We start from the raw sequence: 24,760 nt of genomic DNA, 5'->3' as shown, positions 1-24,760 counted from the left end.
GATATGCATGATCTTCGTAGGACTCTGAGTTATTCTCTTCCCATCTCAAAACAGCCTATTCCATTAAGTTCTATTTATTATAGACTATTCGAAACCCTTGAAAATCGTCCTGTTCTAAGCTATACAATTCCACCTCATGAACAAATAAGCAAGTATTCACCTCAGACACCAAGAAATAAAAGAAGACGTGTCCTTGGTAAGTGTTTCATGTAATCTTGGTTATTACCTATAATCGTGGTAAAGCTAGAAAATTTGACATGTTTTTTTTTTCTTTTTTTCTAAGGTATCGATACCATCATAGACGAAGTCAGTGACGCCCCAGAGTTCGACAGAAGTTGTTTAACCTCATTGTCGAGTATGTTCTTTTACCCTGTTTATGGCTTAAATATTTGGTCTAATCTGTATGTTTTTATATTCACTTCAACCTAAATTGGTTTCATAACAGAGGATCTACAAAAGAGGAGCTTCAAAGCTATGAAATCTAAAGGATGCCATCAATCAAAAAGTTCATGTAATGTATTGAAAGACATTACTAATATAGCACATCTGAGGAAAAAAAAAAGGATTGCAACCTCAACAAACTTAAATGCATCGTCCGAGACCTTGGATGAAGATGATGGCTTAGTTGGAACTGATCTGTTTGGAGGTAGTCAGTCCTTTTATTAGTTTTTTTTAACATGTTGTAGTTTAATATTTTGGAAATTTAACTCTTTTTTATTTCTCCAGGGCTAATTGATGCAGATAACGAACAAGTTTTTGATTGTTCTTCTTTAGAGAATACTGATACAGAAGATGAGGATTCTGATTTTGATGAAACTGTGGATTTCGAAACAGAGGTTGAGCTGAACAGAAACAGAAACAGTAATAAGGACAGTCTCTCAGAACCCCGATGTGAAGTTGTAATGGCGCCTAATTCAGCTAAGAAGAAATATTTGGATGAAAATGGTATCAATTTCGTGTGTTATTTAATATGAATCACGAAATAAATTTCTTATTTATAGTTTACAATTTTTTTCTTATTTACATTCCTCTTTTTTTTTCTAATTTTCCAGACTATTTAGATGAAGGTGATCCTGACTACAAATGTTCTCATTGTGGTGCTATCATGTGGTATGGAGAACGCCTAAACAAACGGAGAAATGCAAAGAATCCTACTTTTTCACTCTGTTGTATGGAAGGTCAAGTGCAATTACCTTTTTTGAAAGAACCACCACCAGTTCTTAAAAAGCTTTTGGAAGGAGATGATCCAAGAAGTAGACATTTCCAGAAACATATAAGACCTTATAATATGGTGTTTTCCTTCACTTCCCTTGGTGGTAAAGTAGAGAGGTCTTTGAAAAAAGGTACAGGCCCTGATATGTTTCAGCTTCAAGGAGAAAATTACCATTTACTGGGTAATTTATCACCACCTGATGGAGGCGAACCAAAGTTTGGACAGCTATACATAGTTGACACAGAGAATGAAGTCGAAAATCGTGCTAAATGTTTAAGGTATATTACTATTTTTACAAGTATCCACAATGAAAAATAAGATCACGTATGGCTTTTAAACCCGAGTTTTGAAATCATCTTTAACAGACCTTTTCATTTTCTGTTTAACAATTGATCTTATTTTTATGTTTTACAGCTCTGCTAAACAGAAACTCAGCGTGAAGAAGAAGGATCAACTCAGGAATGATATTATTGAAGCATTGATGAAGATGTTGAATGAAGTCAATCCATACGTGAAGCAGTTTAGATCAGCAAGGGATCGCTTTAACACAGATCCTGATAATTCTTTTCATATGAGGATTGTTAGTGAGAGGTTAAAGGATGGAAGAACATATGACACACCCACAGCCTCAGAGGTTTCTGCGCTCATTCCTGGAGATTTTAATCTTGATATGGACAGAAGGGATATTGTTCTACAACAAAAATCAGGAAAACTGTTGAGAATAAACGAGATTCATGCCGCCTATCTTGCGCTTCAGTATCCTCTTTTGTTTACATATGGAGAAGATGGTTTCAGACTCGGTATTAAGAAAGGAGTTACACAAAAGACGAAGAAACATAAGAAGCCTAATATCTCTATGAGGCAATTCTTTGCTTTTCGGATGCATGAACGCAAGAATGAGTCTCATTCTCTCCTACATTCTAGAAGGCTATTTCAGCAGTTTGTGGTGGATGCATTCACGACAATTGAGTCTAATCGCCTGCGATATTTGAAGTTAAACCAACCTTCCTTGCGATCAGATAGCTATGATTCAATTAAAGAGTCTGAGAATGCAGGGAAAGTGGATATGAGTGACCAAGGATCAGAGTTCACATTACCAGCTTCATTTGTCGGAAGTCCAAGATATATGAGGAACAATTACTTGGATGCTATGACAATATGTAAGCATTTTGGATTCCCAGATCTGTTCATCACTTTTACATGTAATCCCAAATGGCCAGAGATCACAAGGTATGTTAAGGCAAGGAAGCTAAAGGCTGAAGACAGATCAGACATTATTTGTAGGATTTTCAAGATCAAACTTGATTCATTGATGGATCAATTAACCAAGAAGAATATTTTGGGACAGACACGATCTGGTAAGTTCAGGATTGGATTAAATTTTGGTTTAAAGTTGCTGATTATCTTTAACTTTTGTATCTATGATTTTCATTAATTTTTTTCCCTTTGAAACAGCTATGTACACCATTGAGTTCCAGAAACGTGGTTTACCACATGCTCACATTCTCTTATTCATGAAGAAAATTAAGCTTCCTACAACAGACGATATTGATAATATCATTTCGGCAGAGATTCCTAATAAAAAAGATGAACCCGAGCTTTATGAGGTGATTAAAGATATGATGATTCATGGACCATGTGGACCAGCTAATATGAAATCACCATGTATGGAGAATAGACGTTGCTCTAAGTCATATCCTAAACCATTTGCTGAGAAGACCACTATTAATAGTGAAGGATTTCCTGTTTACAGAAGGCGTCAAGAGTCAGAACACTTTGTTTTGAAGAATGGGGTGAAGTGTGACAATCGATATGTCATTCCTTATAACAGGAAATTATCTCTTCTTTTCAGAGCTCATATTAACGTTGAGTGGTGCAACCAAGTTGGGTCTATTAAGTATTTATTCAAATACATTAATAAAGGACAGGATCGTGTCACGGTTGCCGTGGAACCCCCAGACAATATTGTTGCAAGTGAGTTAGGAGATGTCGAGCTTACTAAGGAGAAGATGGAAAAAAAAAGGAATGAACTTAAGGAATTCTTCGATTGCAGGTATATTAACATCACAGACAGTTGCATTATCCAAATTTATTTTGTTTTCCTGCGATTTACATCACCTTCAATTTGATCTTGCAGGTATGTCTCCACATGTGAAGGCACGTGGAGGGTTTTCAAATTTCCCATTCACTATCGTTCAACTCCTGTTGAGAAGCTTAGTTTCCACCTCCCCGATAAGCAACTGGTTACGTTCAGAGGGAAAGATAAATTGAAAGCAGTCGTCAGTCGCAAGCTCATTAAAAATACCATGTTTTTAGCTTGGTTTGAGTTGTGTAAAATCGACGAGCTTGCAAGAACATTGACCTATGCTCAGATTCCAAACTTCTTTACTTACAACAAAAAGTCAAAGATGTGGAATAGAAGGAAACGAGGTTTTGCTCTAGGAAGGATTACTTATGCTCCTAGATCGCAGGAAGATGCATATTTCTTGCGTGTATTGTTGAATGTTGTCAAAGGACCCACCAGTTATGAGGACATTAAGACTTATGAGAATGTTCTGTATCCGAGCTACAAAGCAGCATGTTATGCTCGTGGGTTATTAGATGATGATCAGGAGTACATTGATGACATTATAAGAAGAAGTTTTGAAAGCACAGCAAGTGAGCTAAGGAAAGTGTTCGTTATGATGCTTATGAGTAACACTTTATCGAAACCAGAGACTGTATGGGAAAGCACTTGGCAGTTTTTATCTGAAGATATAGAGTATAACAGGAGAAGAGACTTAAATAGACCAGGTTAGCTTTTGATTTTGGCACAGATTGTTTCATAATACGTGGTTAATATGTTGTGAATTATAAGTTACTTGACACGCCTTTTCTTTTTGTTTTTATTGTAGGTTTATTGCTGAGTGATGATGATAAAAAGAAGTATGCTTTGCTCGAGATAGAGAAAGTTTTGAAGCGTAATGGTACTTCTTTAACAAGATTCACAACTATGCCGAAATTGCCAGTCTTAAGCAGTCACGATGATAATGTCTTGGTGTCAGACGAGCGCAGCTATTGCCGTTCATCTTTGTTAGAAACTCTGGATAGAGATATTTCAAAGATGACCTGCGAGCAAAGGAACATATATGACCACATTCTTTCGGCAGTTAATAAAAGAGATGGTGGAATGTTTTTTGTTAGCGGTTTTGGTGGGACTGGAAAAACATTCCTCTGGAAATTGCTTTCTGCAGCTATCAGATCCCGGGGAGATATTGTCCTAAACGTTGCTTCCAGTGGCATTGCATCGTTGTTGTTGCAAGGGGGTCGGACAGCTCATTCCAGATTCGGTATTCCCCTTAATCCAGACGAGTTTTCATCATGCACTATGAAGCCTGGATCTGATCAAGCAAATTTAGTGAAAGCATCTTCACTTATTATATGGGATGAAGCGCCTATGATGAGCAAGCATTGTTTTGAAGCTTTGGATAGAAGTTTATCTGATATTGTGGGGAAGCACGACACACAGCCCTTTGGTGGAAAGGTTATTGTTTTTGGTGGTGATTTTAGACAGGTGTTGCCTGTTATAAATGGAGCTGGCCGAGCTGAAATTGTGATGGCCTCACTCAACTCATCGTATCTTTGGGAGCACTGCCAAGTGCTCAAGCTCACCAAGAATATGAGATTGCTATCAGCCGGATTGTCAATAGAAGAGTCAAGGGATCTACAGGAATTTTCAGAGTGGATATTAAAGGTCGGTGATGGAAAAATTTCTGAGCCTAATGATGGTGAGGCAGAGATTGAAATCCCCTCTGAGTTTTTGATTACGGAATCTAATGATCCTATACAAGCAATCAGCGAGGAGATATATGGAGATTCAAATTCATTGCATGAACACAAAGACCCCAAGTTTTTTCAGGAGAGAGCTATCCTATGTCCAACTAACGAGGATGTTAACAGAGTAAATGAGTATATGCTCGATCAGTTAGATGGTAACTTTCTTTTATATTTTGTTTTAATGTTGCTTTTAATATGTGTGTATCATATTGACCTAAATTTGTTACTTGCTTTCAGGTGAGGAGAAAATTTATAACAGTGCCGATAGCATTGATCCCACTGATACAAGTTCTGTTAACAACGAAGCTCTAAGTCCTGATTTCCTGAATACGATTAAGGTTTCTGGTTTACCAAATCATTCTCTTAGACTAAAGGTAGGTTGTCCGGTTATGATTCTGAGAAACATAGCGCCTTCTGATGGCTTGATGAATGGGACGAGGCTGCAGATCACTCAGCTAATGGATTTCATGGTTACAGCAAAGATTTTAACAGGGGAACGAGTTGGTGAAACAGTTGATATCCCTAGATTGTTGATAACTCCATCAGACACCAGATTGCCTTTCAAAATGCGCAGAAGGCAACTACCTCTAGCTGTGGCTTTTGCAATAACAATCAACAAAAGCCAAGGGCAGTCACTATCTAAAGTTGGTCTTTATCTACCAAGACCTGTCTTTTCTCATGGTCAGCTATATGTTGCTGTATCTAGAGTCACTTCGAAAAAAGGTTTAAAAATTTTGATACTTGATGAAAATGGCAAACCTCAGAAAAAAACTATGAATGTAGTTTTCAAACAAGTTTTCAACAACCTTTAACATTTTAGATCATAAGGTATGTGTTTTTGAGAATTTGAAATATGCTATGGTTTATGTTTGCTGTCTAATTTTGAGCTTTTAATTAAATTTAAACTTTTGATATTTGCAGATGTCAAAAGATGGGTTCGATGGAAATTGTCGTTCAAGAATTTATGCTGGTCAGAAATTTTATTTCCTCAGATACTAAGAACATTTGTTTTTTTATTTCCAATAACTAATCGAAATAAAACTTTGCTATTCACTGGATTTCTACATAACTACCACCACCCTATAAGACTATCACTATATATCATAAACTCCTATATGCATCACTGAGGCAAGTAAATATGAAATTCCTATACTAAATCCGGGGTTCGTCAATCTAATAACATATTCTACACTGTCCTACTTTACTTTCAGTTTAGGAAAGAGTTATAATAGATTAGAATAACACTAACCGTATTAGAAGTGCTTTGTCCCGTAAGTTGTTGTGTTTTTCTCCAGATTGGTTACTGGTACTTCGGTTACTCCACCTCCATAAACCTTACAATACGTTTTAAAGTGTTAGTACAATAATATGTAAACTATAACAAAAATCGATCTAATAAACTGACATCTATAAATTAGATAGAGTAGGAAGAGTTGTACCAGTTCTTAAACATCCTTCTTTTGCTCCCTGTTTTGTCTTTCTGGATACTGATGACATGAAAGAAACTTCTGATGTGGTCTCTATATCACTGTAAATTACTTAACAGAGGGCAACCTAAAGTGAACCATAAAACACTATCACCTATCTTTTAACTCGAAAGAAAGTAAAGAGAGTGTTTAGTGCTGAGTAAAGAGAGTGTAAAACTCAACCTGCGCAGCAAGAGTGTGCAGAAAAGTCCAAGTAGCCCTCCCGAGCTGACCACCTTCCGTGTATCTTTGTTGACCTTTTAAAATATCCTGACGTTCCATGAACTCACTCACGTCGAGACGGGTAATTGCTTCCTCTGAGAAGATGAAACTTGCTATGGGGCTGTTCGCAAAAGTTGACACCAACATGTGCACGTCTGATGGCTCTGCTAATGGCTTTCACGACTTCCTCCTTCTTGGCCAGCTTTGGTCTCAGCTTTGTTCACTTCTTTGCATGTCGCTAAAACAGCAGCTATCTCGGCTGTAACCTATATTTGTCGGTGACGGTGCCTGTCACTGAGAAGAAACTCAGTGAATTGTAAAAACAGTAATATTGGATTTGATCTACATTAAAAAAAACTCTAAGACGATACCTTCTCAAAGTCTTGGCCTCTTACAGCTTCATTCTTCTCCTTACTGACCTGTCTGAGTTGCCTTTCAAGTTCTCGAGTTTCCTCAGGGACCTAAACAAAACCAAAATTTCAATTCTCAATCACTCAGCTCCAATATATATATATATATATATATATATATATATATAGTGACAGTTCTCTGATAATGCAAGAAACATTCACAACACAAACCACCGCATGACGTACCATAACCCGATATCCAGCTTCATCATTCAACTCCAAAGCTTTGTCGGGAAGAAACCCATCACTGTCTACTGAAGACAAGAGATTGGGTTGAGAAATTGGTCTAAGATAATGAATTTTCATCAGACGTGCAGAGATAATGAAAGACGGTTTGATTGAAACAGAAATTACCTTGACCTGAATAAATTTCTCAGATCCAGCGACTCCTGAACAATAACAATCCCAAGCTGGATTCAAAACAGAGCTTCTACGATGTTTCTATTTCATGAGTAAACAAGAGACAGGATCTATCTATCCGGTTTATGGTCTTGCTTATCCAAACCTGAGATTGATTAAACCCGCGTTATAACTCAGAAAAACAACTCGATGACCTTGCGACTGATATTGAAAAAGAAAAAAAAACTATTAAAAAATCTCTAACCTGGAAGCCAAATTCGGATGGAGTTATTAATCGATCTATCTTCAATCATGCTTCAGTAAATCGACTTTTTTCGACAAAGCGATTGATGAGGACAGCAACACGAAGATACGACACTTCCAGAAACAAAGATGAGAGACGAAGAGTTGTTTCAGTTGGAAACTGAAAAATCGTCGATATCTTCAATGTTTTCTGTTTTTTTTTCCCGGAAAAAAAAATTTGGGCTTCCTGCAGAATTAAGATGGGCCATGTTTCTCTATTTCAAATTTGATAAATCATTCATATTATTATCACAATCTGGCCCATTTAGAAATCTATTTTTTTGTGCACAAATATATTTATTCTCACTTTCAAATACTTTTTATTATTAATGTTTAAAAACTATATAATTCAAGTGATTTTAAAATCTATTAAAACAATAAAATGCTTACAATACATAAATATACAACCACTCTATTTTCATAATACTCAGATATTAATAACAAATTAATGTATACATTACAAAATAAAATTAATACCTCTAAAACATCATATTTTTTAATTCGGCACTAAACAAAGTTAACAAAATACATCATCCCAAAAACCAAAACAGTAGTCCATATATTAAAAAAAAAATGTTAACATATATTTTCTGCTAACTTACACCCGCGCGGGCGCGCGGGTCCATAATCTAGTTTATTATTAAAATTTATTTTAAAATGTTTATGATCCTCAAAATTTAAGAGCCGATCCTGCTTACACTGTTTAACCTGTGTTAGAGATTTTTGAGAAAAATAAAACTAATTAAGTACAATAATAAAATTAACAAAGAAGAGAAAACATAAAATAACATAAGGAGTAAGAAGAAAATAAGCTTTTAATTCATCAAGTATATATTGTCGGTATTTTTAATACATAAGTATTGCTTGTGTAGATTTATTCTCTAACTAATCAATTGCACAAAATTATGAATTAAATAGTCAATCATTAAAAAAAAAGCAGAAAGTAACAATGTCCACCTATTTTAACAATATACTGATTGCAAATACTTGAAAAAAATATATATTTTCTGTTATGATCCATATAAATTTTTAAGTCAAAGAAACATCCAAATAGGACATTACAAAAAAAAGATAATAAAATAGAGCAGTACATTAATGTGTACATAAAAGAGTACATTGAAGTATTTAACGTAGAGCGCATTATAAAAAAGTGAAAATCAAATTAGCTAAAGCAAATTTCTACAAACACTATGTTCGAGGGTAAACATGATGGTTTGGTCGTATTGCTTCAAAGAGTGATCGTGCGTCTCCATGGGGTATATTAACCTCTGCTGGATTGTATCTTCGATATATTTCTAACATCTGGGGTTATGATATATGGAAATGCTTAAGAAAATTGATTTTAGCTATCTATATCACCAAAGTTGACTTATCTTTTCTGTTACACATCCGTTTAGAACATAAGAGTTAAACATACTTGAGCTGAAGTAGTAGAAGGATGGGTTCCCTATTGTGAAGTGATTCGCGATACCGTGCAAGTAAAGTAAAGCACGAAAAATATCATGTGGTAATTGAATGGTCAGTAAACAATGATTTCGACCCTTGGAAAAATTAATGGACCGATGGTTGGAACGGAATGGGTTCCACGGACCAAGAAAGCGGGCATGGGTGACCCATTATCCGTAGACAGTCAAGGTGTTACAAGTGGTATCAGAGCTGGTTAGCCATCTCGGTTCTGACCCGAGAAGCGTCTTGAGACCTCTCGTGGTGCGAAACGAGGGCGTTGCGTACTTTGAGAGCGGGGGGGGGGGGGGGGGGGGTGAAGGGGGGGGGGGGGGGGGGTGAATTGTAACATCCCGAATTGTGATATATAGAAAGGTTTAAGAGAATTGATTTGTCTACCTATGTTACCAAAGTTGACTTACATTTTCCGTCACACGTCTGTTTAGCACTTCAGAGTTACGCGTGCTTGAGCTGGAGTAGTGGAAGGATGAGTGATCTATCGGAAAGTAATTCGCGATAGCGTGCGAATGAGACAAAAACACGAAAAAATGTCATGTGGTGATTCCAGGATAAATAAATAGTGATTTCGAGCCTTAGAAAAATTAATGGACCGGTCGTTGGAACGGGATGGAACCCGCAGGCCGAGAAAACGGGTGTGAATGGTCCATTAACCGTGGAGAATCAAGGCGTTACAATCTTCTTCATGGTGAACCCTTTGGGGATGGTTCTTCTTCGTGGTGTACCCTAAATGATTTTTCTCCAAGTGTTGGTTGAATTTCAATGTTTGAAATTGGCCTCCATTAGAGCTTAACTCAGTTCGCATATTTCCTTAATTTTCTTCACATTGATATTCTCCTCTCTATGACCCATGACGTTTTGCTTTGTAGCTAATAATAACTTAATGTCCTAATCATATCGTATATTATGTGGAATTTGTATAAGCTCATGTCCAACTCTTTATTGCAATAGATAAAACCAAATGGATTTACTTTTTGGTGTCCTTCCCAGAAGTCCTCGTACTAATTAGAATTGGACTTCTCTTTATATATTAGATTCTCTTTTGTCTAACTTCTGATGTGAGACTTAGACTGAAATCTCTTATTCTCCCCTTCAAATTAAGAAACCACATTTATCTCGTATTTTTTCCTCCAGCGAATGGAGGATGCTTCCTTTCCTACAACATCATGTTTCGTACTAATTAGAGTTGGACTTCTCTTTATATATTAGACTCTCATTTATCTAACTTCCGATGTGGGGCTTAGATTGATATCTCTTATTCTTCTTCTCAAACTAAGGGACTACATTTATTTCGTGTCTTTTTCTACAGCGAATTGAGGATGCTTTTTTTCTTACAACATCATGGGTTCTATGATCTCCTGACTAGTTTCTATCACAAATCTCATCTTCCATTTTGAAGGGTCTCATTGCTACTCGAATGGTGTTTTGTTATAGATCTTCGTCAAACCACTCTGATACCAATTATTGAAATTTGTAGAAGTTCATGTCCAGCTATTTATAGTCTGATTGGTATGATATTGTCCACTTTGAATTTAAGAAATATATAAATCTGCATGGATTTATTTTTTTATGTTCTTTTCAAAATATCTCGTAATAATTAGAATTAGATTTTTTTATGTATTATAATCTATGTTGTCTAACTTTTAGTGTGGGACTTAAATTTTCATCTCTCATATTTGTCATATGTCCAACTTGAGACAACTTCTTAACTTGGATTTTTAGAAAATATATGGTGTTCTTGACTTAAAAACTTATATGGACATAACGGAAAAATTAGTTTTTATTCCTCAAATGTTTGCAATCTGCATATTTAATACTGAAGTGTTATAAGTGTATTTATTTATCAGCTAGCCATTGATTCTGCATAATTAGGATCAAATTATTCAACAGTTCAAGCAAATGAAAACTATCATTTGTTCTTCAACGTTTGACTATTTCTTTTCATTTCTGGCAGTTAATGATTACATAGAAAAATATATTCGTACAACTAATACATGGATATTAAATACTTCCTCCGTTTTATTTTACTTGTGGTTCGAGACACACAGATTAATAAAACATTTAAGTTTGTATATTTACTAAATAAAAATATCATTACCAATACACATAACTGATTTCAACCAATAGAAAAATAGTTTAAAATAAAAAGTCAATAAATTTTAAATTGAAATCATAAAATAACATTTATTTTGAAATAAAAATTTTGCTCTAAAATGACATCTAATTCAAAACGGAAAGAGTATATTTATTGTAAGTACATGACTCGTTTTCCCAGTGAGTAAGAAGTGTTTACAGGTAATCAATGGTTTCGAACGGGACTACAACATGTTTAAACCTGTTCTAATAGAAAAAGGAGAAATAGTAGTTGAGGCACCGAAAGAAGAATGCATAACCTAAACGGAACTACGAGAAGCTCTCAACAAAGGTAGTTAGGGTTTTACACGTTACCTTAGCTCATGCAATCTTCGCCTTTCATCATTCTAATTCTTTTTAATATATTTATTTTATTTATATCTCATATATATACGTAGACTCATATATACATGATCGTCATGCATGTCTTGCACTTTACCTACCAAAGCCACATTCAATCTCTCCTAAGAGAGAAAGAAAGAAAACTATACACAGCTATTTTCACACATATATATAAATCTAAGTTGTTGGTGACGTTATTTTACACAGAAAGCACAACCATGTATGTATGTAGTTAGCTTCTATTGTTTCTTCTTCTTTCTTTCTTTTTTTTTTGAAAAAGTCTTCTTCTTTCTTGCAGTCTCTTGTCTTCTTACTTAACTGTTCTTGCTTTATCTTGTCAAGTTTCAGCAGTCACAAGATTTTTGAGGAATCTTTCCTTCCAAGAATCTTGTGTAAGTTCTTGTTAGCTTATTTCTTTTCATGATATTTGAGCTCTCTCATTAATTAGTTTTAAATCATGTAAATGATACGTTTTGTCTTTTAAATTTCTTATGTCATCTCAAATTTCTCCTTTGTTAACGAACAAAACCATTAAAAAAATTAGCACTATATTGGTTAGAGTTTGAAGGAAACTTGTCCATTTTTTGGAAGTTTTTTTTTTTCTTATTGTGGTGTAGACATTGTGAGAGAATGGAGAGTAGTAGTATGCAAAACTTGTTGGAGAAACTAAGGCCTCTTGTGGGTGCAAGAGCTTGGGACTATTGTGTTCTTTGGAGACTAAACGAAGACCAAAGGTCTTATTTGATTATTTTAGTACAATAAAGTTATAAAGAATTTATCTCTCTTATCTTTCCTCTTTCGTCACATTACTGCTTTTTCGGTTTGGGAGGAGACAGGTTTGTGAAGTGGATGGGATGTTGTTGTGGTGGGACACAACTCATAGAGGAAAATGGAACTGAAGGGTTTAGCTTCGAAGGTTGTAGGGATGTTATGTTTCATCATCCTCGAACCAGATCTTGTGATTTTCTTGCCCATCTTCCTTCTTCCATCCCTCTTGATTCCGGGTATAATTATATACACTTGGCACGCGCTTAAATATACTATTTCATATGATACATCTAGAGATGGAAGCATGGACTTTGTTGTAGGATATATGCAGAGACTCTTCTGACTAACCAGACCGGTTGGTTGAGTGAGAGCTCAGAACCCGGTTTCATGCAGGTATTTTATCCGTTTAATATCATTTCAATCACATGAACAAGAACTCTTAATCAATATTTTTAGTATTTGTGAAATCCAGGAAACGATCTGTACCAGGGTTTTGATTCCTATACCGGGAGGATTAGTGGAGCTCTTTGCGACCAGACATGTATGTTTATCGTGTCTTAGCTATGACAAGTTTTGGTTAAAAACTGTACTTGTTCGTGATGATTTGGGTACGGATGTATAGGTTGCTGAAGATCAGAACGTGGTGGACTTTGTAATGGGGAATTGCAACATGTTGATGGATGAAACGGTAACGATCAACATGATGGTAGCAGAAGAGGTGGAGTCGAAGCCATATGGGATGATATCTGGTGACATCCATCAAAAGGGTTCAAAGGATGAAGAAATGATGAATCTCACATCGCCTTACGACATCTCTACCGATCAAATGCGGCTCAATTTCTTGCCTCAGATGAGTGAGTATGATGCACAGCAGCAGTTGAAGGTGAAGAGTGATTATCATCATCACCAAGACTTGGGATATCTCCCGGAGAATGGTAGCAAGGAGATGATGGGCATGAACCCATTTAGCACAGAAGATGGGATGTCGGTGATGGGCGAGCCTAGCTTGCTTGTGAACGAACAACAAGTTGGTAATGATAAGGAAATGAACGAGAACGGAAGGTTGGATACTGGTTCGGATTGTAGCGACCAGATTGATGATGAAGATGATCCAAAGTACAAGAAGAAGACAGGAAAACATTCTCAAGCTAAGAACCTGTTGGCTGAGAGGAGGAGGAGGAAGAAGCTAAACGATAGGCTTTACGCTCTTCGGTCTCTTGTTCCTAGGATAACCAAGGTATATATATGTGTATCCGCGGTTTTAGTTTTGTTTCTTTATCTGAAACTAGTTTCTTTGTGGCATGGAAGTTGGATAGGGCATCGATTCTTGGTGACGCGATCAACTACGTTAAGGAGTTGCAGAATGAGGCAAAGGAGCTTCAAGACGAGCTTGAAGAGAACTCAGAGACTGAAGATGGATCTAATAGGCAGCAAGTAGGGATGAGCCTGAACGGGACAGTAGTCACTGGGTTTCACCCGGGGCTTTCGTGTAACTCTAATGTTCCTAACCTGAAACAAGATGTTGATCTTGAGAATGCCAATGATAAAGGACAAGAAATGGAGGTTAGAGGATAATAAGATAGAACCTAAAACTCTCAGCTTCTGTATTGAAAGGCTATTAACACCTCATTTTAATGGTATCAGCCGCAGGTGGACGTGGCTCAGTTAGATGGCAGAGAGTTTTTCGTAAAGGTGATTTGTGAATACAAACCAGGAGGCTTCACAAGGCTGATGGAGGCACTTGATTCTTTGGGACTTGAGGTTACAAATGCTAACACCACTCGCTTCCTCAGTCTTGTCTCTAATGTCTTTAAAGTCGAGGTATGATCTACAGAATCTGCCGAATGAAGAAACAAAAGAGAACATGCTGAAACTATATGCTTCTTTTCTTTTTCTGGTCTCCATGTTACAGAAAACAGATAGCGAGATGGTGCCAGCTGAACATGTGAGGAACTCTTTGCTGGAAATAACCAGGAACACATCTAGAGGATGGCATGATGATCAGATGGCAACCGGTTCCATGCAAAACGAAAAGAACGAAGTTGACTACCAACACTATGATGATCACCACCATCACGGCGATCATCACCACCTACATGATCCTCAGATGAATCACAGCGCTCACCATCATCATCATCATCATCACCAACACATCAACCATTACCAAAACTAATAAGGAACATGTTCCCAGAGCTATCAAGATGGGTGTTCTTACAGGAGAAAGAACCATTAATATACGCATAAATGCACTTCAAACATCTTTCCATTTCAAGAAATTTAATAAAAAGGAATGTCAGATTCTCATGGGACATAGAAGTATATATAAAAGCCAAAAAACTTCACTTTTAAATTATCTTTGTTAGAAGTTATTTGACAACTAATGACAAACACAAGTGTTGTAGTGCACCCCTATAACTTTTAAGCAGGCTCCAAAACATGATCAACCAAAAAAAAAATCATTTTCCAATTTTGCTTTAGCAGATGGAGGTTACAACTCGGGATCATGTAACAAAAAAAACCATAATCCTGATTTAACGTCCTTGATCAGCTGGCAATATTATTTTTAAACCAAGATAATCGTCTACACTTGGTTTTGAGAACTGTAAAATTGTAAATTGTAGTTACGAAAATTGAAAAATGATTATTGAGACTAGGAAAAGGACGAACAATAGGTTCAAAAAAAATTAAATGGCGACTAAATGACATGTTCCAAAAAGAAAATGTAAAAAATACAGATTACAGAACAAAAATAGTCAACTTTCTCTTTTTAAATAAATATCTTAACCGAATATAAAGCATTCTTATGAAGATCCAAAATGTGTTGGCATAATACTAGATACTGAATTGTGAACTTAAAGAAAGGTTCTCAAATGAAAGAAAGAAAGAAAGCAACCAACACACACAATACAATACCGAGTTTAATAATACAAGAAACGTTAGTCAAAGATTTGGATTTCTTTAATAGCCATAAGACAAAAGCTTCATTATCTTAAATACGCTAGAAAGTCCATACTAAAAAAACTGTTTCTCTGCTCCACCAGAATACAAACCTTAATTTTTTTTCCCAGGCTTACGTTCTCATGAAGCTCTCTACTTACTCTGAGGGAACTTGGCCTCGTAAGTCTCTGTAGTCTGCGGACACAAAACAAGAAGAAGAAGATTCATTAATAGAGATATTAAATCCAACAGTCTTGAAGTGAAACAAGTCATGTACCATGTAAGTAGCTGTAATCATCTTCCCGGCAAACCATCTTCCATGGAGAGCACGTTGCGCTCCCATTGCTGCTTGTGCATTCTCAAATCTCAAGTAGACAAAACCCATGCTGTTCCTGTTGTTGTGAGCAACAGACCATCAATGTCAATAAATATCAGTCGGAAAGAGAGATAATACAGGATTCTGAAGCTTCACTCACTTGTCAACAAAGATATGATTCAGTTTTCCGAACTTGGAGCATTCATCTCGAACATCTTCCTCGATGTCCTCGTCAAAATTAAGTTCAGTCTGTACGAGACAGATACATGCATAAAGACGAATTAGCTTGTGATACAAAACTGTAAAGCAGACAAGAAAAATGTTTACACCGACCTCTGTGGATGGATCAAACATGTTTTTAAGCAGTAGACATTCGCTGGGGACACCAACTGGGTCGACAACAGCTGGAACATTTACACCGAGCCCTGCGAGTCCAGCAACAGCAGGGAAACCCCCTTGTACAAGAGGAGCCACAAGCGGAGAGACGGTCGAAGTTGCACCGAGAATAGAAGGAACTGCAGTAAGGCCAGTGCTGCAAAGAATATTCGTGTTTTAGTGGAACTGGAACATGAACAACGAACTAAAATTAACCGAAATAAGTAACAGGAGCCAGGGAAACCTTGATGCAGTTCCACTGCGATCGAGCTTCATCATGAGTGCAGCCCGCGATTGTGCATTCAGAGACTACAGTATAAAGAACCAGGTAACGCTTAAAGTTTACCAACGATGTTTGAAAAGTACTCCACTTATCCTTCATACATAGTAGCTATTAAATGTTATAGAAAACCAGACTTACTAATAAATTTGTCCATTAATAGTTAGCAGCCTTTTATTTAGTTGATTATAAAATTGTGATCATATATATACCAAATCCTACATGATTCAGTCCTACATGATTCAGTCCTACATGATTCAGTGTCTTATTTTAATCAAATAATGGAGTGTCTATATCTATTATATGAAACATTTTACACATACTTCAGTTCTCCCTATATATATCCATGAGATATGTTCTCTTTTGGAAGATAGGTTAGCAAGATTAAGAAAATTGCTTACCAGGCCCGCCCCATCATCATCATCCAGATCACCCGTGTTTTGCGCTTGTCCAGCGTCTGGGACTTCAGTTTGATCTGTTACAGCTGACACCTAATGAAAGATAAAAACATATCATCAACAGAAGGTTCTAGAATGGACTCAAGATGACTGCTCAGAGCAACAAAATAAATCCACATGAATGTCACGGCTCAGTTTGCTTAGTAGACGTAAAATTGTAACATTCTTAAGCAGAGAGAATATGAATTTCTGTTTGGTTGTTACTTGTTATATCATCATTTCACCACACTGATAGAATCATTGTTTCTTACAGTTTAAAAAATATTTAACACAGCTACAACTCTCTATGGCCTTCCGGATTAATATCATAAAATTTTCAAATTAAGTTCAGCCAATACCTTGATTGCACGACCTGCAATCTCCAACTGCCCATTCAGATTCACTGCATTCCTAGCATCCTCCAGGCGAGCAAACTGTAATTTTTGGAAAAGATAAAATTGCTGTAAATCACAAAGAATATCAGTAAGAAGCCAAGACTGTTATTGACTCAACATACCTGAACAAAACCAAATCCTTTGCAATGGCCAGTTTCGTCACGAGGTACTTGTACCAGCTCGACACTCCCAAATGATTCAAAAACCTAGGAATGCCAAAACAAAAGTATAATCATCTCACATGAACACGAAACTTATGATCAGAAGATGAAGCAATTACATAAGAAGTCTATAAATCTTGTGGTTCGTACAGAATAATAATATTCCCACTTTAATCTATGCACTATACTAAGCATAATTGCAATTGGATGCTTAATTTTAATTTTAAAAAATAGGTGGGTTACATGTCACATCATTAACTGCTCAGAAAAAAAAAGTTTACCTTTCGCAGATCATCTTCTGACATGTTAATATGCAGGTTACCAACATAAAGACGTCTGGCTCCACCAGAATAGGGACCCAGCATCCCTCCTGCTCCAGCAGCAGCAGTTGTTGACTGAACAAGATTCTTCTCAGCTTCAGATGGTTTTACCATAACAGGCTGACCAAGAAGAGGCTGTCCAGATAGAGCAATAGCCATAGGGACTGACATTGTTTCATAAAACTCCACATACCTGCATGCAAAAGGACAAACTTAGAAACTAGCAAACAGCACTGAAAGCCTGAAACTAGGACACTATTTATGTAGCCCAAAACTACTGGAAGCTTATCAGAGTACCAACAATAAATAATTCTTTAAACACAAACGGAAACTTAATGTCCTCACAAAAATCTTAAAGAATCGAACTGTTTTAAACTCACCCGATTCCTCTTGAACGCCTGGAAATTCGATCCATAATTATCCGCACATCTCGTACCTAAAACAGTATCAGGAGGCAGTGCATTATATATTTTTTAACTGAACCAGGCCGAAAAACATTTAGATGGCGTCACTAAACCAAAAGAGGAGAGGACAAACCTTTCCAGCTCTCGAGAAGAATTCATAAACATCCCTTTCAGTTGCCCTCAAAGCAATCTGCCGTATAGGTATCCACAAATAAATCAATTACTGATCAAGTTATAATGTTCCAAAAGTCCCGTAGCTATCACAACAGGCATACCTGATAGGCAAAAACTGTCCTCTGGTCTCTTTCAGGATCAGCCTCAGGCTCTACTTTATCCTCCTTTTTATCTTTGTGGCGTCTGCATAATAACAAACACGTGAGCTTGTATCATTGGATCCTAGATACCTTCATCCAGAATTTACAAGAAGTCGCAAGTCGCAAAATATGCCAGAAACAACATATCATAAGGCATATTCTGGTATGAAGCAATATGTTAGTATTAAGACAGTTCAAAATAGAGAAACATTTCTCCGATAGGCGTACACACGTGAAGCATGAGATGGCCCTGCAGGGAACTATGCGAAGTCAACAAGTGATGAACAATAAACTCATAAAATTTAAACTAAGAACTTCTTTCATTTTAAATGTAGCACGTGACCAACCTGAAGTCTAACCAACAACCTTTTACCTTATAGAACAATGATAATGTTAAACGGAACGAGCCCCATCAAGTTGTACAGAAGGCAATACCAATGAACCTAATAGCATTATGAACCTGTTAAACGTTTAGCTTACATCAAAGCTATTGCAGCAAAACCCAAAAAGCATAAGAGAATTTCCAAATTCAGTTGTCTATTAAAGAAAACAGGAAGCAAACTAGGAGCCCACATCCTCAATTTCAGTCGCAACTTCATCAATAACATTCTGAACCTACCATGAAGGACTCTTCTTAAAAAGGATAGAATAGTAAAGCAGCGACCAGTAAACATAGTAAGAATCACTACTTGATACGTCTTTTGAAGCCAATTAATGACAAGTATGTATATTGATTGAATGCAGTAAGCATTTAATGAGACCAAAAAGAAAGAGAAGAGGCACCTGCGATCTCTATCACGGTCCTTGGTGTCTCTTTCCTTAGTTTCTATCTCCTGGCTCTTTTCTCTTTCCTGACTCCGACGTCTCTCTGATCTACTTCTGCTTCGACGTGATCGATCTCTGTCCCGATCTTTTTCATGGCCACGCACTTTACTGTCACGATCCTTGTCTTTGCCCCCTTCCCTCTCTTTCCCATTTCTTTCTTCTTTATCTCTATCCTTCTCGCGATCCCTACCACCTCTCTCTCTTTCTCTGTGGTCCCGGCTACTTCTATGCCTATCCCTTTCTCTGTCTCTAGATCGTGAACGGTGGTGGGACCTCGAGCGCTTAGAACGCCGACCATCATCGTCTTCATCACTCCTATGCCTTGAGCTTCTACTCCGCTCTTTCACTTCAGATTTGGGTTTCTCATCCCCACCACCATTTCCAACTTCGTTCTCCAGCTGAGGATTCTCAACTGTCTTCTCTAAGTAGTCATACTCATCAAAGTCCATTACTTCAACACCAAATGCCAAGAATCTACAAAACGTAATCGAAAAGGTGTAATTAGTATAAGAACGAAGAGTATCTAAACCCTAATTCCTAGAACGAAGATCCATATCTATTAATTAGGTTTCTCTCCGTGAAATCAAAATTCATAACGATGTTGTTACAAGCAAGGATACGACGACGAGCTCCAGATTGAAATTGAAAACGAGCTTAGTTAACTCGGTGCTTACCTCTGGTGACGAAGCTTGAAGAAGGGAGAGAAAACGACGAACTGGGAGAAGCTCGAAGGTCGAAGCTGCTCTCAATCTAGAAATCTCCCGCTCGCTCGAAATCTAGGGCACAGAGAAGGGCTGTGAAGAGGAAGCTTGTGATGTGGTTGCTATCTCTCTCTCTCTCTCTATAGCCACTTGCCAGATTCAGACTAAACCCTCTTTCGGGTCTAAGGCCCAATCCATTTATTTGCTCCCCTTTAATTTACTTCTTCACTATTTTTTTAGTTATATTAGGATCGGCCCGGGCTACGCCCGGGGTTTTATATTTTTAATTATATCTTCAATTTATTTAATTATTACATATATGATATATGTAAATTAATATTACTAAAACATAAATCATTACACAAATTTCAAAAATGTAGATTTTTTTGTCTAAAAAATTGGAATTTTACCACTCAAAATTTGTTATATTTTATTATTGAAAATTATTTATCACTATTTTAAAAAGCATATAAATTAATTAAAGTATAGTTTAATCTAAATAATTTATTTCAATTATTTAAATTTATATAAAATAATTACTACATGTACATTTCGTTTATTTTCTTTTGGTTTTAGAACCATCAAATTTATAACGTTCAGTTATTATGAAATTTATCTTTCAAATTTTCTTGTTCCACTTGGTCTTACATCTATGTTGATGTATTTGCAAATACTATCATTTTTAGAATTAGTTGGTGGACAAAATAATTATTAGCAAAGTACAACAAATTAGTATATCATAGTTGTTTTTGGATGTCACATGCTATATCAATCTATTACAAATTCTTATTGTTTTTATGAATATAATAATATTAACTATTATCATGCATTCACGCTAAGATGATTTTGATACAAAGGTCACCTAGTTGATCTTGATATGTGATTACATCTGTTTTATATCATCAATCTTTCAGTATAATTGCTCTTTCATTCTACTATTCTACTGCCACTGTCAAGACCAGGTCAGATACAAACTTATAAGATTATATAACAACCAAAATAAAAAAATCCATGTATCAACCTAAAATCAGAAAAAATAAAATAATTTAACCTCTAACACGGTGTTAGTAACACCATATTAAAAGAATTTACATAAGGTTACATTTGGCTAAAATCTAAGTCATTCACACTCTTCGGCTTGAGGTCGAAGCCTCTTCCACCATGTTTTACGAATTTTTTTTCCTTTTCAAAATAAAATACCATATTAAAAATTTGCTATGATAGCAAAGTTCAATCACCATTCAGATGTTTCTCGGTATATCGAGTGCCATAGACCATTAAAATAATTAAAACAAATGCATTCATATATCAAGATCAAACATAATTAAAAATGAAAATTCATTGATTAATAGTCATAGAATTAGCTGAAATTACAATTTTATGGAGGAGTTTTATTCTTCAACCATCTCTCAAGACGAAACACATACTCAACTTGGCAAAGGAACTCACTGGTTTACATTGTCAGAGCACTTATGATACTGCTAATGGCAGTAATCTACTTCGTGATCTGGTGAAGGAGACATTAAACATGTCTCCGGCGACTCCTCCTATTTTCCTCTGCGTTGTCTTCTCATCCACCACATGCTCAGTCTCCCTTGTCATCCCTCTTTTCTCTTCACCTCGCCATGAACCACCGTGTGATCACGGCGTACCACAATTTCAGCCACTGCATCCGTAGTTGTTATTCCTGAAACTGCGACCAAAGCTCCTCCTACTTATCACTAATACCATTTACAGATTCAAACTCTGCTTGTAAAGACTTTTGGCTTTAAATCATCATCTGCATTTGTTTGAGCCACAGTAAGAAACAAAAGGCAGAGGAACTTAACATAAGAAGAAGCAAACATCATATGAATAAGATCAAATCACGTTACTTGTAAATTTCAAAGGAAAAATGTTGGTTTTTTTTTTAAATCGCCGGACCTACCTTGGAGCTAAGGAGAAGCATATCGACGGCCATAACAATTTTTTTTAAAAAAAGAATCCAGACGAATTGATTGAACGTAACCGCAACAGTTTCTGTTTACTTTTGTCAGCGAGAAGAAATCTCCACCGTACCTGACGTTCCTGATCTCCCAGAACCGTATCAACTTAACGTCAACGGAGGAAGAACATCTACCGGACTTAAAATCGGAGATATAACATTCTAGAGCCATATCACAGAGAATAAGTATAGTAAGAAAAATATAGAGGATGATTTTGGAGAAGAGAAAGCATACCTTTTTATATCCGTAGAAACACCACTTCGCAGAAATTAAAGAAACTCACATTAAAGGCTAAATCATTGATCCACGACGGAGCTGCACCGGCCGGGCTTCAGGTCGGAAAAGAAGACTCTGGTGTTAGCCATCTCGAGAAAATAGAGGATTAATGTAATACTTTGAAAGAGAGGATGAGGTGAAGAGAAGAAACTTCACACCTATATATACTGTAACAGGGGACTTAAGCTCGACGAACCGCATTGAAGACGTCGCGTTGAGGGCTCTGATTAGATGAGAGTTATCACTGTCTTTAAGAAGCCGTTTCTGTGATAAAATCTGGATCGACACTTCAGCGCCGTCGAAGAATGGGAGATTTTTTTCCCTCATGTTTGTCACTAACCGGGCCTATAATAACTAAAACAGTTACACGTAGAAGCTCAAAGATCAATGTGAGCTCAACATGTATTAGATTAAATGAAACGGCAAGTAGAGCTGCGTTTGGACGCGTGTCGCGACGTCAGAAGAGTAGTTTCCAGCCTGGCGATGACGTGGCACAACAGGAGAGAAGGGACATTTTTTTATATATATAGATATTAGATGTTTTCCTACTACATTCGTATAAATTTATATTATATTTAAAAATAAATAAAAAAATGTTACAATTTAGGTTTTTATTTTCTTAGCTTTAATTTAATTTAAACAAACCTAAAAATAATATAAAATATTTTATTCCTTTTAAGTTTATATTTGAAAATAGATATGTAAATATTAAAACTATAATTTTGGTTATATTTTTTATCTACTTGATTTAGTTAATACATATTAAATCAAACTGTATAAAATAAAAATAAAATTTGTTAGAAATATATTCTTTTATGACTATCAAGTGATTTGGTTACAAGTCATTACCACAATCATTTAAGCAAAAAAATGATGATATGACTAACTCAAATAACGATAATAGTTAATTGAAATGATAGATATGGATCATACCTGATTATGAGATGAATTAACACATTTACTACAAAAACCCAATTAAATAAATTCAAATATAAAATATTAAGTATATCATTATTACCATAAGTTAAATGATATAAATAAAATAATTTAAATCCGAGAAGGAAATTATCTTAAATTTACACTCTAAACAAGTTAACGAAAAGCAACTAAATTTATTTATTTTTAGTATTTATCTATTTTTGATTTTTATAATGAAAATTTATCCAAATATGGTAAAATTATAAGAAAGTATTTCATTCTTAAACTTATATCTCATAATTGAATTGTTGTATATACTGTAAAGAAAACAAATGTTGTTGTCAAAAAAGAAAAAAAATGCTCTATATTTTAGCATTTATAATGTTTTGAATTTTTTAAAAGGCTTTTCTGCAAAATTATATGTGCTTTACATTTCCAAAAGTTAATCTATCTTGAAAAATTTATATTTCAATGAATTATTTTTTAAAAGATTTATTAAATATTTTTTTACAATGAAAGAATATTCTATTACTCACTTTACCATATTTTTTTTAAAATATTGCAGATAAAAATTATTATTTGATATTAAGATTATAATAACATGGATAATTCATTTTAGATATTTTGACAAATTTAAAAATATTGTAATAATCCTAAATCATTATATTAAAGATAATTTTTTTTATAAATATTTAATTTTATTTTAAATTAACTTTTAAAACACAAAAAATGATGATAATAATAATTATATATTTTTATGCATTTAAAACATTTATATTTAAATACACCACTCAAAGTAAAGATAATTTTAATCAATCTTCTAAATTATTAAATCTATTAAGAAAATTCTTAAGTCCATTAAAATGTTGTTTTAAGTTTAGTTTAAATTTAAAATTTTATTTCTGCACATGGCAGAAAACACCTAGTTATTATATAATAGTTATGATTTGATTGTTTGATTTTGCATTTCTGTTCACGGAAAGTAAAACTGCAAGATGAACCTACTTGAAAGGTTTTCCATTTTACTATTTTCTGATTTTTCATATAAAATTTTATTTTACTATTAAAAAAAGTTTATTAAATCCATTAAAATTTTATTTTGAGTTTAGTTTAAATGTAAACTTTTATTTGTGCACATGGCAGGAAACACCTGATTACTATATAATAGTTACAATTTGATTGTTTGATTTTTCATTTATGTACCCGGAAAGTAAAACTGCAAGTCGAACCTACTTGAAAGGTTTTCCATTTTACTATTTTCCGAATTTTCATATAATTTTGGGAAAATTGGCACAGGTAGCCTCACGCGCTAGTCATATTAGTCAAGTATCATTCAGTTGATAAACTCATTTCTGATTCCTTTTTATCCCTACTGTAACATGTTCCACCTATTTCCTAGCCATGCGTTTTGCGTCAGGGTACTCACACTTGCTCTTCCCCTTTTTATATTTTTTCTCTGTTTTTATTTTTCTTTCTTTTCATTTTTCTTCTCTTTTTATTTTTCCTCTTTTCTTATATTTTTCTGTTTTTCCACCCTGTTTTCGGATTAGGATCTTCAATAAACCAAATTCTGTTTATAACAATTTATTTTCCTCTTTCAGAAAATCCTTGATATTTATATCTATTATTATTATTAGTCTTAT

At 35.3% G+C, this 24,760-nt stretch overlaps 3 protein-coding genes and 1 long non-coding RNA gene across 7 annotated transcripts; 2 read left to right on the top strand and 2 right to left on the bottom strand.

Annotated features, from left to right (window-relative positions):
• Positions 1 to 1,105: 1,105 nt before the first annotated feature.
• Positions 1,106 to 5,841, top strand: LOC108811231 (uncharacterized). Its single transcript, XM_056988469.1, is given in 5 exon segments — positions 1,106 to 1,491; positions 1,628 to 2,571; positions 2,669 to 4,006; positions 4,108 to 5,184; positions 5,267 to 5,841. Coding segments are annotated over 5 exon segments (4,320 nt in total).
• A 1,431-nt stretch (positions 5,842 to 7,272) lies between these two features.
• On the bottom strand, positions 7,273 to 7,876 carry LOC130496417 (uncharacterized). 2 transcript variants are annotated; one of them, XR_008935556.1, is made up of 3 exons: positions 7,732 to 7,876; positions 7,482 to 7,632; positions 7,273 to 7,381 (listed from the first exon to the last, which is right to left on the bottom strand). It is a non-coding gene; the product is annotated as an uncharacterized LOC130496417 (long non-coding RNA). The 2 variants fall into 2 exon arrangements; XR_008935557.1 differs by having other exon boundaries at positions 7,273 to 7,378.
• Positions 7,877 to 11,801: 3,925 nt separating this feature from the next.
• Positions 11,802 to 14,842, top strand: LOC108809651 (transcription factor ABORTED MICROSPORES). 2 transcript variants are annotated; one of them, XM_018581808.2, is made up of 10 exons: positions 11,802 to 11,925; positions 12,048 to 12,097; positions 12,323 to 12,439; positions 12,542 to 12,709; positions 12,794 to 12,866; positions 12,946 to 13,014; positions 13,096 to 13,710; positions 13,782 to 14,036; positions 14,118 to 14,294; positions 14,386 to 14,842. In XM_018581808.2, the coding sequence occupies exons 3-10, from the start codon at positions 12,336 to 12,338 to the stop codon at positions 14,644 to 14,646; spliced, it is 1,722 nt and encodes a 573-aa protein (XP_018437310.1). In that variant the 5' UTR covers positions 11,802 to 11,925; positions 12,048 to 12,097; positions 12,323 to 12,335; the 3' UTR covers positions 14,647 to 14,842. The 2 variants fall into 2 exon arrangements, with proteins under 2 accessions (XP_018437310.1, XP_018437312.1); XM_018581810.2 differs by having other exon boundaries at positions 11,841 to 11,925; positions 12,054 to 12,097.
• Positions 14,843 to 15,357: 515 nt separating this feature from the next.
• Positions 15,358 to 20,091, bottom strand: LOC108813030 (uncharacterized). 2 transcript variants are annotated; one of them, XM_018585457.2, is made up of 16 exons: positions 19,912 to 20,091; positions 19,196 to 19,711; positions 18,817 to 18,872; positions 18,645 to 18,672; positions 18,374 to 18,455; positions 18,232 to 18,288; positions 18,075 to 18,130; positions 17,656 to 17,887; positions 17,336 to 17,419; positions 17,178 to 17,252; positions 16,783 to 16,872; positions 16,346 to 16,410; positions 16,060 to 16,258; positions 15,887 to 15,975; positions 15,688 to 15,802; positions 15,358 to 15,605 (listed from the first exon to the last, which is right to left on the bottom strand). In XM_018585457.2, the coding sequence occupies exons 2-16, from the start codon at positions 19,684 to 19,686 to the stop codon at positions 15,564 to 15,566; spliced, it is 1,761 nt and encodes a 586-aa protein (XP_018440959.1). In that variant the 5' UTR covers positions 19,687 to 19,711; positions 19,912 to 20,091; the 3' UTR covers positions 15,358 to 15,563. The 2 variants fall into 2 exon arrangements, with proteins under 2 accessions (XP_018440959.1, XP_018440958.1); XM_018585456.2 differs by lacking the exons at positions 18,645 to 18,672; positions 18,817 to 18,872 and having other exon boundaries at positions 19,912 to 20,090.
• Between the last annotated feature and the right edge of the window lie 4,669 nt (positions 20,092 to 24,760).

The sequence above is a fragment of the Raphanus sativus genome, chromosome 6 (genome assembly GCF_000801105.2).
Source record: "Raphanus sativus cultivar WK10039 chromosome 6, ASM80110v3, whole genome shotgun sequence".
NCBI classification, from domain to species: domain Eukaryota; kingdom Viridiplantae; phylum Streptophyta; class Magnoliopsida; order Brassicales; family Brassicaceae; genus Raphanus; species Raphanus sativus.
Note: the sequence above shows the minus strand (reverse complement) of the source record. Positions and strands in the feature narration are given on the sequence as shown.